The sequence below is a fragment of the Natator depressus genome, chromosome 9 (assembly GCF_965152275.1).
Source record: "Natator depressus isolate rNatDep1 chromosome 9, rNatDep2.hap1, whole genome shotgun sequence".
Classification (NCBI taxonomy): domain Eukaryota; kingdom Metazoa; phylum Chordata; order Testudines; family Cheloniidae; genus Natator; species Natator depressus.
In genome coordinates, this window is record NC_134242.1 from 47,719,991 (window position 1) to 47,740,416 (window position 20,426).

At 41.7% G+C, this 20,426-nt stretch overlaps 1 protein-coding gene across 6 annotated transcripts in view; it reads left to right on the forward strand.

Moving 5' to 3' along the window:
- The window catches only part of STAG1 (STAG1 cohesin complex component), a 363,241-nt gene that overhangs the window by 124,854 nt on the left and 217,961 nt on the right, over positions 1-20,426 (forward strand). For all 6 annotated transcript variants that reach the window (XM_074964074.1, XM_074964070.1, XM_074964075.1 and 3 more), the window contains one exon: positions 16,115-16,191. In XM_074964074.1, the coding sequence (XP_074820175.1) occupies positions 16,115-16,191 (77 nt within the window). The remainder of the gene's footprint in view (positions 1-16,114; positions 16,192-20,426) is intronic.

Sequence of the window (20,426 nt, forward strand, 5' to 3'; positions counted from 1 at the left end):
TCTGAGACCTTATTCATGTGTAGTCTGGGAGCCTATAAGATCCATTGGGAGGCTATAGTTAAATCCTTTTCTTTTTGTAATTTCTTTTTAGGATCTCTCTTTCATCTTCCCTTCTTCTTTACTACTACTGAGAAACACTGAGAAATAGGGCTAGAAATAAAAGTAACAGAGGACTGAGCAAGGACTCAATACTTCCAGCAGGGGAAGCAAAAAAGACTGAGGGAAAAGAGGGTGGAGCCTGGCTATATATTCCTCCTGTGGTTGTCTTTTGCCTCCTAACTTTGTGGTAAGTGGAGGTATAATGCTTGTTGTATGGAATCTTGTTTTGTACAATGGGAGAAATGGGAACATACGACAAGAAATTTACTTGTCTGATATTGGGGGGGGGGAACCTGTTAAAAACAAAATTGGGCCAGCTTATGAAGAAATTTAGGAGTAATAGTATTACTGGCGTGGAGCTACTATGCTCACAATAGCTATCTTGTCCAGGCTGCACTGGCAGTTATGGTTTAGTTCAGCCACCCTGTGACTGGGATATTGGAGCTGGGGTTTGGTAGAGTTTCCCTTTTCAGGCTGATTCACTTTTGGAACTGGGTTAATACATTACCAAACTTCCTCATGGGGTTGAAATAAATCACTAGGCAATGAGACATTTCCCCCCTCTCTACTAGTCTGAGGTAAGTCACAGGGTTGATGTAGAGCAGTAACATTTATTTGTATTTATTTATAGCTCCTGTGCATCTGCCATAAATTATAAAAACCATAAATAAAACTAACCAGCCAGCAGAATACATTGCACCCCTCTTCCCCCAACACATCTAACCGCCATCAGAACCCACCAGCATGTGGAAATAGATTCATCTTCTAGCATGCCCTGCTGGTCAGTTGATCAGAGCTATTTCAGTCTAGTTTAGGAAGCTGTTCCAGACCAGAGGGCTCCTCGCAAGGAACATGAATGCTAGCCTCCTCTGTTTGAAATCAAGGGGATCCAGCTTAAGTACTTCTGCTGATTGCAGCTGTGGTAGTATGACCCGGAGAGAAGAGGACTCAAGTATGAAGGTCCCAAAGCCATTTATGGCTGTAATAATCCCAACATCGTAAATTCAGTCAGAAGCTGATAGATCAGGGAGCATTAGCATCATATGCTGCCACTGAGAAGCTCTGCTTAATTGGTAGGCTGCTGCATTCTGCACCAGCCTACGTAACTGGACTGATTGAGGATGTAGCCCCACATGGAATGCATTGCAGTAATCCACTATAAAGGTGGCAAAGATATGGATCACATTAGCAAGGTCCACTTCCAAAACAAACAGTTGCAATCTCTTAGCCCCAGGCAGAGGTAAGAGAGTTAGGAAAAATCCCAGAAACTTCCTGTTTTTTCTCAAGGCCTGGAATGGAAAAATTAGAAATGTTGGTTTAAAAAAAGGAAGAAACTCACAGGAAATATTTTCTCTCAGAATGAACAGCAAAAGAATTTTTAGATTGTTTAAAGTGACAATTACTGCTGCTGCTCTTTAGTCCTTCAAAATGCTTTCTAATAGCTAATAACTATTTCAAATGAAGTTAAATTTTAAAAATTTATAGTATTAGGCAATTACAATTCCTATATACCATAGGCCTATATACTGTATATAGCGATGTAATCCTCCAGGGCATATTATTACAGTCCACAGTCAGTAGAGGGCGCTTCCATGTTTACTGAAGAACAGGAATGAGTACAGGGCCTTTTCTTATGGATTGCTGCTTGCCTGCGTCTGGTGACTTCTGCCCTGGACATGGAGTTTAATGTGGAGACAATGTGAGCAGGAGGGGAGAAGCAGCTGGTAACCTGAAGCTGCTGTCCTCTTGACTAGCCCCAGTGAGAAGCCCACTCATCTCAGACATTGTTTCAACCTCCTGCTGAGGGAAAGCAGTCTGTCCTGCCGGGAAACAAATGTTCTGCTGCTTGCCTGTTTGTGTAGACTCATTGGGGCAGATAGCAAGAGGCCTATGCTTGTAGGGTCTCGAAGGAAAATCTTGAGGGGCTGGAATGGACCCTGCCTGAGAGTCTTGATCCTGAGATCTACAGGAGGAACCAACCACACCCAACACGGAGGAGGTCTCTCCCCCAGCAAAAATGGTGCATCCATTTTCTAACATATGGAAGTATTCCCACACTGAAAAGTCATTCAGATTAAAAAACAAAACAAAACAGACTTGTATTGTGCAAATACTGCCAAATGAAATACCAGATGTTACTAGTATTACCAGACACAGCCTTACGTGTATGAAATGTCCTGCAGACATTAAAAAATCCTCCACGAGTGGAAATAAAGGCCAAGAATAAGAAGTGAGGTAAATGGCACTGAAAATGGTTGCAGTAGCAGCCCATGTTCTCAATCCAGAAGTCCAGCTGGTGATATCAAAGAAACAGAAGGAAGTGTTGTACACTCAATTTCAGCTCTTCAATCATCAGGAAAACAGGCATCTCAACCAACTATATCCAAAAGACTCCCAACAATGACTTCCTTTGTAGACAAGATGACACCTGAATATTAACAAAAAAAAAAATTGACCAAGCCCTCTTAAGAGCAACATATGCTTCCAGTAGTCCATTATCAGTCATTGAAATGAGTTACTGGCAGGCAACATTTAAACTATTAAAGCCATCATACCTTTTATCCAGCAGACATTCCAGCTGCAGAAGAGACTTGCTCAGGGAATATGAATGTGATTCAAACTGTGCATAAAAAAAATAATCACTGAAGCATTTTGTCAGTACTTACAGATGGGTGGACAAATGTACAGGGGGAAGGAATCATAATCTTTGTGATAATTACACCTCAGTATTTTTTACAAGAGCATTGGAGCAGGAGAGAACAGATAGATATACTTCAGAATTTGTTAGTAGTGAAGTATGTGAAATACTAGAGAAGATTGCTAGTGGAAAAAAATTGGCTCTGCTGTCTGACAATGCCAGTAATATGAAAGCAGCATGGGACATCATAATGGACAAATACCCACATATTGCAATAGGATGTGCTTCCCATGGCCTAAACCTGCTTCTTAATGATTTCATGAAGTTGGGCACACTGGGGGAGAGAAAAAAAATCTATAGCAGAGCGAAGTATGTTATAAAATATATGAAAACTACTCATATTGAGGCTATAATCTTTAGGCAGAAGCAGGAAGGAAAGTACCTTATATACTCATTCATAAGCCGAATATTTTTGTTAAAAAAAAAGACGCATCAAAGAGCGGGGGTCAACTTATAAACAGGTCTACACCAAAATTTGATGATTTTAAACTCATGAAATCATTGAATTGAATTGGGAACAGTGAACCGCGGCCACAGGGAGCTGAGGGGCTCCATGCCTGCAGACCCTCGAGGTAAACAAAACTTCCCGACCTGCCAGCGGGTTATCATGATGGGCCAGGAGCCAAAGTTTGCCAACCCCTGAAATACAGGGTGGGCTTATGAAAGGGTCATACAGTTTTTACTATTTTTACCTATTCATCTTGGCAGAGGGGGGTCAGCTTATAAACGAATGGGCTAATGAACGAGTATATACGGGTATGTTAAGAATAGAATGGTAACACTGAAACTTTCTAGCAAAACAAGATGGGAAGGTGTGGTGGTGATTTGAAAATTAAAAAACACAAAAGCTCTTCAAGAACCAGTGATAATGTTGCCTAGCTACCTCACAGAAACCTACAGTTCCTTTGTCTTCATTATTGAATGTTAGTTATCTCACTGTAAAATCCCCAACTTTTTGGCAGTGCAGACAGTCTCAGAGAGACTATGTCTACACTGGCCCCTTCTGTCAGCTCATGTGTATTTACCAGCCTGGCCCCTTCTGTCTCCCATCCAGGCTGGTAAATAGACACGAGCTGCAAAAGAAGATTCTCTGACAATTGGAGACTGAGGGAGAGCCCTTAAAAGGAAATGGGGCAATGTGACCAGCCATTAAGAGCTTCTTTTCACTCTGTCACTCATTTGGGGATGACAGATGCAATGAGGGATGGGGAGGATTTTGCTGTTTGTATTGCATGTGAAGGAAGTTGGCTGACTGATAGAGAGTGAGTGTTGGGGATGGAATAGAAAATGGTCCCATTTATTGACACTGCTACAGACCTGGCAGAAAGTTCTTCTCACACGCTGTTCCTTTCCCAAAGACTATATTAACGGACAAGTTGTATTTTAATTTGGATAAGACACTAGAAAACTTTGAACTATGGTAAGAAGCAGGTGTAAGAATAAAAACAAAAAACACCTTATATGAGACAAAAGAATTTAATGATTGGGGAAAAAAAGTTTCAGTGCTCTCTATATTTATTTCATGCACGTGCCTCTAGACAGAATGCCATAAATAGCATCCTAAGAAGAATACAAAGGAGAAGCTAGAGAGCAAAGGGCATTCATTTCTGGAAAGGCATGTGAAAAATAAGAAGGGGCACAGAGCAAGAAATCCAAAAGGAGTTCATTTTTGGAGTAAGAACATAAGATTGGCTATACTGGTCAAACAGATGGTCTATCTAGCCATTTATCTTCCTACAGTGGCTGCTGCCAGATGCTTCTGAGAGAATGATCAGAAAAGAGCAATTAGTGAGTGATCCATCCCATCATCCAGTCCCAGCTCCTGGCAGTAGGAGGTTTAGGGACACCCAGAGCATAGGGTTGCATCCATGACCATCTTGGCTAATAGTCATTGATGGAGCTATCCGCCATGAATTTATCTAATTATTTTTTGAACCCAGTTATACTTTTGGCCTTCACAACACCTCCTGGCAATGAGTTCCACACGTTGACTATGCATTGTGTGAAGATGTTCTTCCTTATGCTTATTTTAAACCTGCTGCCTCTTAATTTTGTTGGGCGATCCCTGATTCTTGTGTCATGTGAAGGAGCATATAACACTTCCTTATTCACTTTTCCCACACAATTCATGATTTTATAGACCTATCATATCCCCTTGTGACAGGGTTGGGACTCACCACGTCCTGTTGGTACCTCTGGTAATTAGCTCAGTCCATGTGGAACACCCTCCAATGGTAATGTCCCATCCAGCTCTCACCCTCTGTTGGCATCTGGACCTGCGTTGCTCCCTTCTTATGGCATCCTCTTCAGGACACTGCCCTCTAGCAGTGCCCCCCTAGTCCACACTCACCCCCTTCCAGGGTGGGGCAGTTAACACCAGTCTTTCCACATCACCCCAGCAGCCAACCACACCCCCAAAGTCTAACTCCTTTTGTCAGGGGTTGGGTGCAGACTGCTATGACCACTTCTAATAGCCAGGTGTAAGTGCAAGGGGGAAGGACCCAGGCCCACCCTCTACTCTGGGTCATGACCCAGGGACCCTTTAGTGGCAGCCTTCCTGCCTGCCCTCCTTCTCTCCCTGGGCTGTTTCCCCTTCGGCCGCTTTTCACCTGGCAGGTACTGGGATGGAGTTCCCTTCTGCTCCCCCCGAGTACTGCATTGTCTCTGGTGCTAGTTTCCTCACACAGGAGACAGACCTTCACCCTCTGAAGGCCTGGGAGAGACTGCCTGCCTCTTGCCTGGGCAGCCTTTATATAGGGCCTAGCCTGGCCCTGATTGGCTCCCCACAGGCCCTCCCTGTTTGGCTGCCTGTCTGCACAGCTGCTCTGGCCTGCTGTAGCCCAATCTGGCCTGGGGGTGGGGCACCACCCCACCACACCCCCCTTAGTCCTTTTTTTCCCTAAGATGAACAGTCCCATTCTTTTTAATCTGTTTTCGTATGGAAGCTGTTCTATACCCCTTATCATTTTTGTTGCTCTTCTCTCTGCCTTTCCAATTCTAATATATTTTGTTGAGATGGGGCAACCAGAAATGCATGCAGTATTCAAGGTGTGGGCAAACCATGGTTTATATAGTTGCATTATGATATTTCTGTCTTATTGTCTATCCCTTTCCTAATGGTTCCGAACATTCTGTTGGCATTTTTGACTGCCTCTGCATGTTGAGTAGATGTTTTTGGAGAGCTATACACAATGATTCCAAGATCTCTTTCTTGAATAACAACAGCTAATTTAGACCCCATCATCTTGTATGTATAGTTGGGATTATGTTTTCCAATGTGGATTACTTTGCATTTATCAATATTGAATTTCTTCTGCCATTTTGTTGCCCAGTCACCCCATGTTGTGAGACCCCTTTGTAACTCTTAACAGTCAGCTTTGCACTTAGCTATCTTGATTGATTTTTGTACTGTCTGGAAACTTTGCCACTTCACTATTTTACCCTTTTTTCTAGATCAGTTATGAATATGTTGAATAGTATTGGTCAAAATACAGAACCTGGGGGTGCGGGGCACCCTGCTATTTACCTCTCTCTGCTGTGAATACTGACCATTTATTCCTACCCTTTGTTTCCTATCTTTTAGCCGGTTACTGATCCGTGAGAGGACCTTCCCTCTTATCCCATGACCGATTACTTTGCTTAAGAGCCTTTGGTGAGGGACCTTGTCAAAGACTTTCTGAAAGTCCAAGTACATTACATCCACTGGATCACCCTTAACCACGTGTTTGTTGACATCCTCAGGGAAAGATTTCCCTTTACAAAAGACATGTTGACTCTTCCCCAACATATCATGGTTCATCTATGTGCCTGATAACTCTGTTCTTTATTATTGTTTCAACCAGTTTGCCTGGTACTGAAGTAGAGGACTATCTTCCTGAATCTGAAGTAATAAGAAAAAATTGCTTTGACATTCTGTAATAATGGCATCTCTCTCAAATAAATCTTACATTGTTTTATGAAACTGGCAGCACTGTCTCTGGGGAGTGACTATAGTGAGCAAGAACTTTTTTTTTCTTTACATGGTGGACTTGCACAAGGATTGCATACTACTTGTCTATGATGGAGGAACAAATACAGTTGGTAACCAGTAGGTATTCTGCCTATTGATCCATTGTTTGTACTTCTGTTGTCTCAAAAGCTGATGCTGAAGTCTTGGATGAGTACATTAACTAACATTCAAAGCAAGGAATTATTTAAAAAAAAACTAAAATGTTTTGAACATTGATAAAGCAGGCTGGACATGAAACAGAAGAAAATGGGCACTATTGAAGTCTTCAGCCATGTGGGAAATAAAGTCCTGCTAATTAACAGAGAAAAGTGTATTTGTATAAATAGGGCAAAGGGAGATCTTACCAGCTGTGAAGAAACTCTGAAAGCTATACATATCAGACAGAATTATAATCATGATTGGTTCTAGGTAGGTACTTCATAAACTGTGTGTTTTTTTTTTCTCTTTGTACTATACAAATGTTTCCATTTGTGAAAACGAATAAAAAGTTTTATAAAAAGTCGTTTTGTGACTGGATTTTGTTTCGGCGTCTTTAGATTATTACAGATTGAGTGATATAACTGTTATTAATAACTTTCATATAATCATTATGAGAACTGATTTGTTTTTAGATTGTGAGGGAGATTTTTAGCTGGAGTCAGGTGCCTGTCAGATCTTTGTGCCTTTGAAAAACTGCCTCTTTAAATCTCTGGGGCAGGGACTGTATTTTTGCATATTGTATAGTGCCAAATGAATTGTTGGCACTAAATAAAGAATTATTGTACTGTTTCATTACAAATAATCAAACCTTTACATTGTAACCTTCCAAAATAATTTACGCTGATTTTAAGAGTTATTTTTCTGTAGTCTGAAAACTTATTTTGAGCAGGGTGCTGTCCATAAGCAATAATAATGATCATTGTTTCTTTCACGTCTTTGATGAAATGTGTTGAAAAGACTTGTAGTTTAAGGTAGTCACAAAACAGTGTAGCAGTGTTGAATTAAATTAAACACTATTCTGCTTTGAAAAATCTTAGATTCTTCCAAGGCGGAGACCATTATGTTCACCTAATATGACTACATTTTATTTTCACTAGTTATTCCTTTGTCAAGGCTATAACTTCTGGTTGAGTTAAAGTGTATTTCTAGAAAAACATCCAATCCTGATATAAAGACTTTAAGTGATGGAAAATGCATCATATCTCTTGGTGAATTGTTCTAGTGGTTAATTACAGTGCCTTAAAAAAAAATTCTATTTCTAGCCACAATTTATGTAGCCTCAGCTTCCATGTAAGTTGTTCTGATGGCAGCTAAAGATCATCTGGCAGTCTGATATTTTTCTGTTAAGTACAGAAAATAAGAGATCAGATCTATAGTCTCCACTATTTCCATCAGCCCCTCAGGTCAGGCCTCTGCCTCTCTTCTGTTTCTAAATAATCATTAATAGCTTTATTCTCAGATCCTCTCAAAGCATCTGTGTGATGGCATCCAGAATTCCCTTCTTTCTCCTAGTCTCTTCTCTCAGTCTTGCAGCACTTGGATCTCCATGCTGTTTAAATTATGCCCCTTAAGACTCTGCTTCCACTTTATAGAGATGCAGCCTCTTCACTGGTCATATCTAATTATGCAAACCTGCATTGCATTTTGCTTCTCCGTGGAACTCCACTTCCAAACACCTTACTGCATCTTGGTAGCTCCACAAGTGTCTAGTTTCTGGCTCTCTAGTGACTGTTCCAGTTAATATGAACAGTTAGCAGTTTATTTTAATTTTTTTGCCAGTAACTTAGAACACTACCCTAAAAAACTGGTAGGCTTGAGTACATGAAAGTTTCCCTCTGACTGTGTCCTAGAGTTTCTTCCAAGGTTTTATTCCTTTTTATGGGCTTCACTGCTCTGAAACTCTAAAAGGAGTATGAAGCTGACTGTGTATGTACAAGTCTGTCAGCTTGTTTCTGCTGCACATAGTAGGCCAGATTTTCATAAGTGTAAAGGCTACATCATCATGTTCACAAACCCCAATAACGGCACAAATATCTAGTTTAGCATGTGCAATTTTGAAAGTCTGGCCCTTTGATCAGGTTCTCTGGCAACCTCAGCAAGATTTGACTGCATTTTATTCTCTTCCTTCTATTCCTCCCATTAATTAACTGGGCAATGATAGTTTTGTTCTCATTCCTTTCTAACCAAGAAATGGCATTTTTTCCTTTATTCTTTAAATCCAACTGAGATCACCACAAAATATCCTGCTCGTCACAAATTCCATATCTTTTGGATTGAAAACTGCATAACTGATGTATCTCAAAAAGTAATTGTTAATAGGTAATCCTCATCAAGTGAGGGTTTTTCTAGTGGGGTCAATAGGGATCTGTTCTTGGCCCAATGCTATTCAATATTTTTATGAATGCTTTAGAATTACATATAAACCCATTGCTAATAAATCTTGCAGATGGCACAAATATTGGTGGAGTGGTAAATGACACAGACAAGTTACTGATACAGAGCGTTCTAGATTGCTTTGTGGTAACTGGGTTGAAGCAAACAATATACATTTTAATACTGGCAAAGGCAAAAATTCATAAATATAGGAATAAAGAACATAGGCCAAATTTCCAGAATAGGGGACTGTATTCTGGAAACAGTGATTGATTGAATCCAATGAAGTGAGCTGTAGCTCACGAAAGCTTATGCTCAAATAAATTTGTTAGTCTCTAAGGTCCCACAAGTACTCCTTTTCTTTTTGTGAATACAGACTAACACGGCTGCTACTCTGAAACCAGTGATTGAATAGGAGTTAGAGGTCATGATATATAGCTTATGGTCAGATGGTTCCCATTACAATTCTGCTGAGGGTAGGAGTAAAAAGGTGGTATTACCTCTGCGTATACCATTATTGGAATACTGAGTTCAGTTCTGGTGTCCACACCTAAAAAATTATGTTGAAATGTTGATAAGCATTCAGAAAAGAGTTACATTAATGATTTGAGGTTTGGAGAACTTGCCTTACAGTGACAGACTTAAGAAGCTCAATCTGTTAGTTATAAAGAGGATGGTGATCTGTTGTACTCCATGTCTGCTGAAGGTAGGAGAAGTAATGGGCTTAATCTGCACCAAGGGAGGTTTAGGTAAAATGTTGGGGAAAACTTTCTAATTATAAGGGTAGTTAAGATCTGGAAAAGGCTTTCAAGGGAGGTTGTGGAATCCCCATCATTGGAGGATTTTAAGAACAGGCTAGACATATACTTATGTCGAGGTCAGGGATGCTCAAGGTTTACTTCTTCCTGCCTCAGCACTGGGGGCTGGACTTGATGACTTCTCAAGGTCCCTACCAACCCTATATTTCTATGATTCTGAATTAAAACATTGTTCGCTTGCACCCAGCTTACAAGTGATCCTGATTGTTCCGTGTCAGTGACTTGTCCTCTTCAATATTTATTACTCCCCCAGTTTTTGTGTCATCTGCATACTTTATCAGCGATGATGTTATATTTTTTCCAGGTCATAGAATCATAGAATATCAGGGTTGGAAGGGACCTCAGGAGGTCATCTAGTCCAACCCCCTGCTCAAAGCAGGACCAATCCCCAACTAAATCATCCCAGCCAGGGCTTTGTCAAGCCTGACCTTAAAAATATCTAAGGAAGGAGATTCCACCACCTCCCTAGGTAACACATTCCAGTGCTTCACCACCCTCCTAGTGAAAAAGTTTTTCCTAATATCCAACCTAAACCTCCCCCACTGCAACTTGAGACCATCACTCCTTGTTCTGTCATCAGCTACCATTGAGAACAGTCTAGATCCATCCTCTTTGGAACCCCCTTTCAGGTAGTTGAAAGCAGCTATCAAATCCCCCCTCATTCTTCTCTTCCGCAGACTAAACAATCCCAGTTCCCTCAGCCTCACCTCATAAGTCATGTGTTCCAGTCCCCTGATCATTTTTGTTGCCCTCCGCTGGACGTTTTCCAATTTTTCCACATCCTTCTTGTAGTGTGGGGCCCAAAACTGGACACAGTACTCCAGATGAGGCCTCACCAATGTCGAATAGAGGGGAACGATCATGTCCCTCGATCTGCTGGCAGTGCCCGTACATATACATCCCAAAATGCCATTGGCCTTCTTGGCAACAAGGGCACACTGTTGACTCATATCCAGCTTCTCGTCCACTGTAACCCCTAGGTCCTTTTCTGCAGAACTGCTGCCTAGCCATTCGGTCCCTAGTCTGTAGCGGTGCATGGGATTCTTCCGTCCTAAGTGCAGGACTCTGCACTTGTCCTTGTTGAACCTCATCAGATTTCTTTTGGCCCAATCCTCTAATTTGTCTAGGGCCCTCTGTATCCTATCCCTACCCTCCAGCGTATCTACCTCTCCTCCCAGTTTAGTGTCATCTGCAAATTTGCTGAGAGTGCAATCCACACCATCCTCCAGATCATTTATGAAGATATTGAACAAAACCGGCCCCAGGACCGACCCTTGGGGCACTCCACTTGACACCGGCTGCCAACTAGACATGGAGCCATTGATCACTACCCGTTGAGCCCGACAATCTAGCCAACTTTCTCTCCACCTTATAGTCCATTCATCCAGCCCATACTTCTTTAACTTGCTGACAAGAATACTGTGGGAGACCGTGTCAAAAGCTTTGCTAAAGTCAGGGAACAACACGTCCACCACTTTCCCCTCATCCACAGAGCCAGTTATCTCGTCATAGAAGGCAATTAGATTAGTCAGGCATGACTTTCCCTTGGTGAATCCATGCTGACTGTTCCTGATCACTTTCCTCTCATGTAAGTGCTTCAGGATTGATTCCTTGAGGACCTGCTCCATGATTTTTCCGGGGACTGAGGTGAGGCTGACTGGCCTGTAGTACCCAGGATCATCCTCCTTCCCTTTTTTGAAGATGGGCACTACTTTTTCCAGTCGTCCGGGACTTCCCCTGATCGCCATGAGTTTTCAAAGATAATGGCCAATGGCTCTGCAATCACATCCGCCAACTCCTTTAGCACTCTCGGATGCAGCTCATCCAGCCCCATGGACTTGTGCTTGTCCAGCTTTCATAATAGTCCCGAAGCACTTCCTTCTCCACAGAGGGCTGGTCACTTCCTCCGCATGCTGTGCTGCCCAGTGCAGTAGTCTGGGAGCTGACCTTCTTCGTGAAGACAGAGGCAAAAAAAGCACTGAGTACATTAGCTTTTTCCACATCCTCTGTCACTAGGTTGCCTCCCTCTTTCAGTAAGGGGCCCACACTTTCCTTGACTTTCTTCTTGTTGCTAACATACCTGAAGAAACCCTTCTTGTAACTCTTAACATCTCTTGCTAGCTGCAACTCCAAGTGTGATTTGGCCTTCCTGATTTTACTCCTGCATCCCCGAGCAATATCTTTATACTCTTCCCTGGTCATTTGTCCAATCTTCCACTTCTTGTAAGCTTCTTTTTTGTGTTCAAGATCAGCAAGGATTTCACTGTTAAGCCAAGCTGGTCGCCTGCCGTATTTACTGTTCTTTCTACACATTGGGATGGTTTGTCCCTGTAACTTCAATAAAGATTCTTTAAAATACAGCCAGCTCTCCTGGACTCCTTTCCCCCTCATGTTGTTCTCCCAGGGGATCATTAATAAATATGTTAAATTAGCATAGAACCAAGAACTTATCCCTGTGGGACCCCACTAGAAACACATTTAATATGTGCTATGTTAATTTTATATCATTCTAGTTTTTTAATGAAAATGTTATGTGGATATCAAGTCAAGCAGTAAGCTGCTCTTTGCTTCATTGATTGTGCCATTGACTCTGTCTGCTTGAAGCTTAATAGTTGAGATACTGAACTGTTGCTGGATGACACTTGTACAACAGTTACTTCACAAAGCAGATCCCTTGTTGCTCTGATGGCTCAAAATGAGGTTACCACCATGCACACCATCTTTGTCAGGTACAGCTGCAAAGTTTCCGATTGAACTAAACCACAGAAGCAAGTATCTACGAAGCATGACTGCTTTGAACAAAGTTAGTAAATGAGGCAGTGCCTTATTCCTATATAGTCTTGGTGCAGCTGCACTTAATGAATCAGAGATATCAGTGCTTGGAAGTCTTCAAAGCGGGTACATTGTGCCCTGAATTATCCCTCAGTTCTTTATAATGAAATTTTTTCAAGAGGCTCATGGCCCTCAGAGCCCATCCTGAGCCAGAGGTGTTGAAAGGAATGAGCAGAAAGAAATGGAAGTGTTTGTAGAGACCTCATATGGGGACATGGTGGAGCAGGACCACCTCAGAACTGACTCCCCTGATTTTCTTTTTGAGAAAGGTTGTCTCATGATGGAAAGGCACCAAGGAGGCTTGCAGAGGCACACCCCCTTTGATGAGGCCTACCTTCTCACTGAGATAGAGGAAGCTGATAATTCTTCACACAGTGAGAAGTTTGCTCCAGGAGATGGGATTACAGTTGGGACACAAAAGCTAGGCTGTGTTGATGGGCAGTTTGATAATCAGGAATATAAACAGCTACGTGTATAGTGATTGGAAGGTAACTTTCACTTGCTTGCCTGCCAGATGTAAAGATAGCAGATATCAAGGGGAGGAGAGGGTGATGAATTGGAATGTCTGGCAATGGAAGAGGGCCTTGATATAACTGGCATTACAGAAATGTGGTGGAATGACAAAAATCATTTTGGGACACTGGCAGTATGTGGGAAAGACAGACTAGGCTAAAGAGGTGGAGGAAGGTCATTGATAGGATTCCATAGAACATAGTGTGATATAATTCTGAGTGGAGTGAATCACATAGTTGAATCTGTGTGGATACAAATTCCAAACTGTAAAAATACAAATATTCTTGGGAATAGGGTTATACTGCCAGCCTCTAGCTCAAGAAATGGATATTGAGGGTATGTCTGCACAGCAGCTGGGAGGTGTGATTCCCAGCATGGGTAGACAGATTTGCATTCGCTCAGCTTGACCACTAAAAAATAGCAGGGTGGATGTTGTGGCACAAGCAACAGCTTGGGCTAGCTGCCTAAGCCTGCCTAACCCCCTGGGTCTGAGCTTGGGTGCTAGCCTGAGCTGCCTTCCAGGCCACAACATCCACATTGCTATTTTTAGCACATTAGCTCAGCTCGAGGTAGTGTGTGTGTCTCTACCTGTGCTGGGAATCACACCTGCCAACTGCATTGTAGCATACCCTGAGTTCACAATATAGTAAGAGAGATGAGAGGCACCAAAGTCTAACAAAATGTTAGTACTTGGGGACTGCAACTATTTGCATATGGATTGTTTTAGAGAAACAATTTTTCAATGCTTTCAGCAAGTGCTTCTTGGAACAGCTCGTTCTAGAGTTCACACAAGGAGAAGCTATTCTTCACTTGGACTTAAATAACATGCAGGAGTTGGTTCAAAAGTAACAGTAACTGAGCCATTAAGTAATAGTGACCACAATTTAATTATGTTCAACATCCCATTGGGGAGGAAAGATAGCTAAAACTCAAAGTGATGCTGAACTTTGAAAAGGGAAAGCTCAGTAAAATGAGGGAGGCAAAGTAAAAAGCAAGGAAAGTAAAATCCTTAGATATGGCCTGGATGCTACTTTAAGATTACAATAATAGAGTCTCAGAATGCATAAATAGCTCTGAACAAAAAGGGAAACAGGAGGGTAAGAGTAACCCACCAGGACTAAATAGCAAGGTTTAAGAGGTTATTTGAATTGCCTGGAGTTTCTTCAAACTTTGGAAAATTAACCCTAGTGAAGCCAGTAAGAGGAGCATGAATTACAGTAGGAGAAAATTTAGGAGGGTTAAAATGGATTTCAAAAAGGAAATAGCTAAAAATATAAAAACAAAGCACAAGAAATTATTTGTGTATCACAAGTAAGAAAGTTAAAATAGAAGAATTAAAATATAAAAAATGATTTAACATTGATATTACATTTCTTCAAATTATTAGAAGTATCTCAAGGTAGCATTTTGGGATTCTTGTTTAGTGTTCATTCATGAGAGTTTTAATAATTTCTTAAATGAAAGGAAATTACTGGACTAAAAAACTGTATTAAGATTGAGTGCATATCGGTAATCTCAGGATATAAAATATTACAGGGATGTTGTGATTATTTCAGAAACAAGTAGTACAAATCCAGGAAAGCTAGAGTTAATGTGAAACTGTATTTCCATATTTTGGATTTCCTGTGTTTGTAATTCTTGTTCTGGGGATAATGTCAACATCCCTGCAACAGTTTATACCCTTAAATTATGGATATGTGCTCTCAACCTTAAGTCTAAACAGATTTTTGTCTGGGACTGTAATAGCATTTTTCCCCCAGAAGCTAGGCTTCTATCTCTTTATTTGAATTTTGTGGATGTAAAGGTGAGGACTTTGCAGATCTGGTGGAACTTTTTGCAAAAGTAAGGGTGCTGTTCCTAATGTAATTAACTAATTTGGAATGTGGGTATGATGTGTATAGAATGTGGGCAGGATATGTGGCTCCATAAATATTCCTGTATAGTTTGTTTATATTTTTCTTCATTTCTTCTGTTAAAATATTTTCATGCAGTGAATGCAAAGCACAGAAAGGCTGCTGAGTTCCAATCCAGAGTGCACTCCACTTTAGTGGTGGGCACTCAGTCAATTGCACTAAATTGATGTAAAGTTATTTGAGTCACATATATTGATTTTATTTTTCATCAACAAGTTTAATATATAAGTATTACATCATGCTTGTTTTAGTCGTAGTTTTGTTTAGTTCTGACAAGTAATCTTGATGATTAATATGATAATGGACACTGAATCAGAAAGATAATATTCATTTGGTTTTACCATAAAACTTAAAATGTTTTACTCTGAAAACTAATTGAAAAAAAGCATATGGAGTTCCTTATATATTTTTTTTTTCAATGACTTCCATATCAAATATATTAGTTGTACAAATAAAAAGATGGGGGATATTCTAGCTACCAGTCTGATAGTGTTTCACAGAACAACTGGTGTATAAGCAATTCTTGAAAAATGTTTTGGAATTGTTAACCTGTATATGAACAACCACAAGCAAGCATATTATGGGATATTAGTTAACTTCTCATTGAAGGAATAACACCACTAACTTTACAAAATGCCACCAGTAATGGCTCAGGGGGAGGGCACTCTGGAGTCTTATAACTGTCCGGGATTCTCCCTCTCTTGATGTCAGGTTCTATCATGTCCTGTTAAGAGTATTCCTGCTAACATTACTGCTAGATAAGCTTTCAAACCAATTTCAAATTGCATAGCAGTGGAAAAACTTTAAAATGGACTGATATTATGAATGATGTATAGAAGTAAAGTGGACTAATTGTAATTGTTCATTCATTACATCACAGGTACTGTAAGAATTGAAATGTTCAGGAACATGCAAAATGCAGAAATCATCAGGAAAATGACTGAGGAATTTGATGAGGTATAGTATATAAATATTTACACTGAAGAGTTTTTGAAAACTGGAAATATGAGTGCAATATATTTTCCTTCAAAATTGCATAATTTTGTTTGATGGGCACTGGGGCTTTTCAGAAATCACTGGGCTTTATTGTAATGGATAAGCAATATCTCAATAGAAGAAACTGTACTGACTGAGGGGCTTGTCTACACCACACAGCTTTTAGCGACAAGGCTGTGTCGACACAGCCTTGTCGCTAAAAATCAGTTTGTGTACACTCTCTTTTTCGGTACTTTGAGAGTAGAGACACAGATGAAGTGACAATTTAAACAAGTACATAAGAAGTTAGAAGGTTGCATTGTATGGAAAAAGTATAAGCAGAGACTAGCAGAGGAATAAAATGAAAATACTAAAAATGTGTAAATGGTAGTTTCTAGAAACATCAATCAGAGACACAAAAGGACACTTAAAAAAACAATTATCCCACACCACTGAAGTCAGTGGTACTTCTGCAATGGCAGTAGGATCAGGCACTGCTGATTAAAGGATAGTTACAGCAAGGGGTCACAAAAGGAAAGGATCTTGCCTAAGAAATCTGAAGTTATTTTTGCATCGTGGAGTTCTGCATGGAGTTTGGTGTTTTATTTATTATATATAAAAAACCCTTCTGCCTTGAATTGTTTGAATGTTCAGAGAGTGTGGGGTGGGGTGGGGAATCAAATGGCTAGTGACAGCTGATAGATATCCAGTCAGAGTTCTTGAAACTCAGAAGGAGGAGAATCAGTGTTGGAGAAGGGAAGCTAAAGAGTGTAGGAGGAGGACTGGCAGGGAATGAAGAGGCAGGGCTTTTCAAATGCATTTCTATATATGGTGCGGACACTTAAGAGAAGTGGGATAATAGATCCTTTATGTGGGTCAGATAGTAGCAGCCTTTAATCTTTGCCTCAGTAAGTATCCAGTAACTCAGTTATTTCCAGATCACTCTTTTCTTTGTCCATCATCCTTCCCCTTTCTCTTCCAAACATGACTTGACATGAAATGGTTTCTCATAATCAGGAGATAAGGTGGGTGAAGTAATATCTTTTATTGGACCAACTTACACAGAGTTCTTCTTCATAAACATAGCATTCTGAGGCTTTTAACATGTATCATACGCCAACAAAATGCACATGGTAATATGCACCACGAATGAAATAAGCCTTGTAGGATGACAGACCCAAAGTGTATGAGATCAAATGGAATCTTAGAAGTTAGGCATGCAATAGTCTTATCAGATGACCAAAAGTTGCAAGCATGGAGTTTCCACCACTTCTTTTGGGAGACTACTCCACAGTGTAATTCGTTTCACGCTGAGGAGGTATTTCCTGATATTCAACTTACATTTTGTTTCTCTAAATATAGCATCAGTACAGGATGTTTAGTCATGGGACTCACATTCCAATGTGAGACAGAATCCTTTAGCTGAAGAGTTTTGTGGATTCCTTGTTTGACTCTTTGAGGTACAGAAGTGCTAGATAGTGTGCAAGGCCATTCTGGCTAACAATACATATTTTCACTATTTCTGTCTCAAGAAACATGAGAGTTTCTTGATCTCATGCAGTGAAGGAAGTCCCCAAAGTAACTATAGCTTGACACCACGGACTGCTGCTTTGGCTCTCTCCTGATCATGCAGCCATAGCTTTCTTGCTTTTAGACATGCCTTTTCACTTAGATCCATAATAATGTAATTATTTTTGTTGGCCTGTGATGCTTACTCAACACTCTGGTCTGTTGATCCTGAGAATAAAGGCCTGTTCAGCCCTGTGACTCATCTGCAGCTCGTCTTGCAGCAGCCACTTCATTTCTCCCGTTGGAGCATTTCCATGTTTTATTAGTTGTTTCATGGTATTCAGAGGCTTATTTTTCCATGCCAGAACTTTGCCATTTGTTTGACCCTTCTTACATGTTTTTCAGCATGTTGGCATATTTTGTCAGAGGTTCAGTGAATGTTGTTTGTTGTTTTGCTTCACCACAGACTTTCAGTTCTTCTTACTTTCTGCTGGTTGTTTTGGAGCCCTCTCTTGGTCTTTTGCTGTCTTCTTCCTCAGTGCTCCAATGTGTGTTTCTCTCAGTGCTTTCTACTTTTTAGGATTTTATCTGCTGTCTCAGTCCCTGTGGAGGAAGGAAAGTAGCTCAGCAGTTCATGAGGTGGAAAGATTTCAGTCATGGATGATGTGCTTGCAGGTGCCACCTAGAGCTATCATGTTTCATAGGGAAGACTCAAATCCCTCCTGGAGGAATTACAAAGAGGCTCTCAAAGTCTGGTTCTTCTTTGAATGATGGTACCTATTGTATTCCACTGAGGGTTACGCATGCATACCATGCGCCCAGAGTCAGAGAATTTGGAAGTACTGTCTGTTGGTCAGCACATGTGCCCTGGCTCACCTCATGTTTCCATCTGAGGGGGTAAAGGGTGGGGTGGACCCTTTGTCTCTCCAGTATCTTCTTATCACCACATGGTCCAGTCAGAACTTTCAGTGTCCTCATCTCTGACACACTTCTAAAAAAGGATATTTGTAAATAGTTTTTAGATATTTTTATAGCAGTTTTACCACTTTTATATTCTTCTTAGTTTAAGAGTTTATAGTTTTAGCAATTGCTTTAGATAGACTTTAGGGTTTTCACTCTCTTGCCCCTCCCCCCCTTCCCCATATGGGTACTGGAGTATGGCCAGAACTCCAGGCTTCAAACTCTGTGCCTCCTGCCCACAGTCCCTCTCAGTCAGTGACAACAGCCAATGCTGCCTCTACTGCCTGGGAGAAACTCACATCGCAGCCAGCTGCAGTGTTTGCCACTCCTTCCCCAGCCACACCCGAGAAGGCCAGGCACTTCACCTCTGGAAGCATCTCATGGTGCTTGCCATGTGACTGCACTTAGACCCAAGCCAGGAACCTCCTCTGTACATCGGTCTGATTCAGGGAGGAGTGCGCCTCCCACTACTACGTCCAACTCTCATGCTGGCAGAACCAATCCCACAGATCCCATGGCAGGGCCTATTCGGGAGATAAAGAAGCACTCCCATAAGCATAGGACTTAGCCTTCCTCCAAATCCAAGATGGACACTCCCTTCACCAGCTTGGCCCAAGGAGACAGAGTTCGTTCCAAGTCCCACAGGCATGAGAAAAAGATCCCATAAACAATGGGATCCAGAGAGATCTGGAGCCGCAGCTGCACCTCACGATGTCTTTGCCTTGCTGGATCCGGAGTCTCCCCCTCCATCAGGTCCCTCCACTTCCAAAGAGATCATATCCCCACCATAGGATATGCCTGTGACACTGGGTCCCTCACCCTTTGCTCCTATGCTCTACACTCTCCCATTGGCTCTGATAGTACTGTCATTGGAATCAGAGTCTGCCTTTTCCTCTTCTGATGAGTCAGAACTGGGGGAAGAACCACCCTTACCATACTACTCCTGTGCATGATCACGGAGACCAGCATGTCCATGCAACAACTGCTTCCTCATCTATTCCAAAGCCACTGGTATCCCATCCTATGGGGACCCCCACAATCTCAGGTGGATCCAGCCTGTTGGTCATATTGAGTACCATCACCTGCTTTCCCCCTTGAAGGATCATTCCAGCGGGGACATGGATGTTATGGTGGAAGACTAACTTTCTAGCCCAGTCCCAGCGGTTCCACCGGAACTAGCAAGATTCCCTTCTTTTTAATCAAATGAAGCAGTTGCTATATCATCCCCTCCCCACCTGATGACTTCAGACAATTCCAGGAGCTTTTGCGGAGAGTTGCAGGGTGCTCTTGGTCAGTGGCGAACATCAACATTGCCTCTATTGCTTGGGAGAAGCCGACGTTGCATCCAGGGGCAGTATCTGCCAGTCCTTCCCTAGCCATACCTGAGAAGGCTGGGCTGTTCTCCGGAAGCACATTATGGAAGTCACCATGAGGCCTCCCTCGGACCCAAGCTGGCCAGGGGATCCCCTCTGCACATCGGCCTGAAATAGCCAGGAGCACACCTCCTGCTACTGAATCTGGATCTGGTACTAGCGGACTATGGACCCCACGCCAGGACCTAGTTGGGAGGTAAGGAAGCATGCCCATAAACGTGGCTTTAAATCGTCCTTGAAACTGAAGAAAGGGGATGCTCCTTCCATGAGTTCGAGTCATGGAGAGGGAACGCGCTCTAAAGCACATAAACACAAGACGAAGTCTCTCAAGCAATGGGATCCGGCGATCCCGCATACCAAACTGCAGGTACTGTA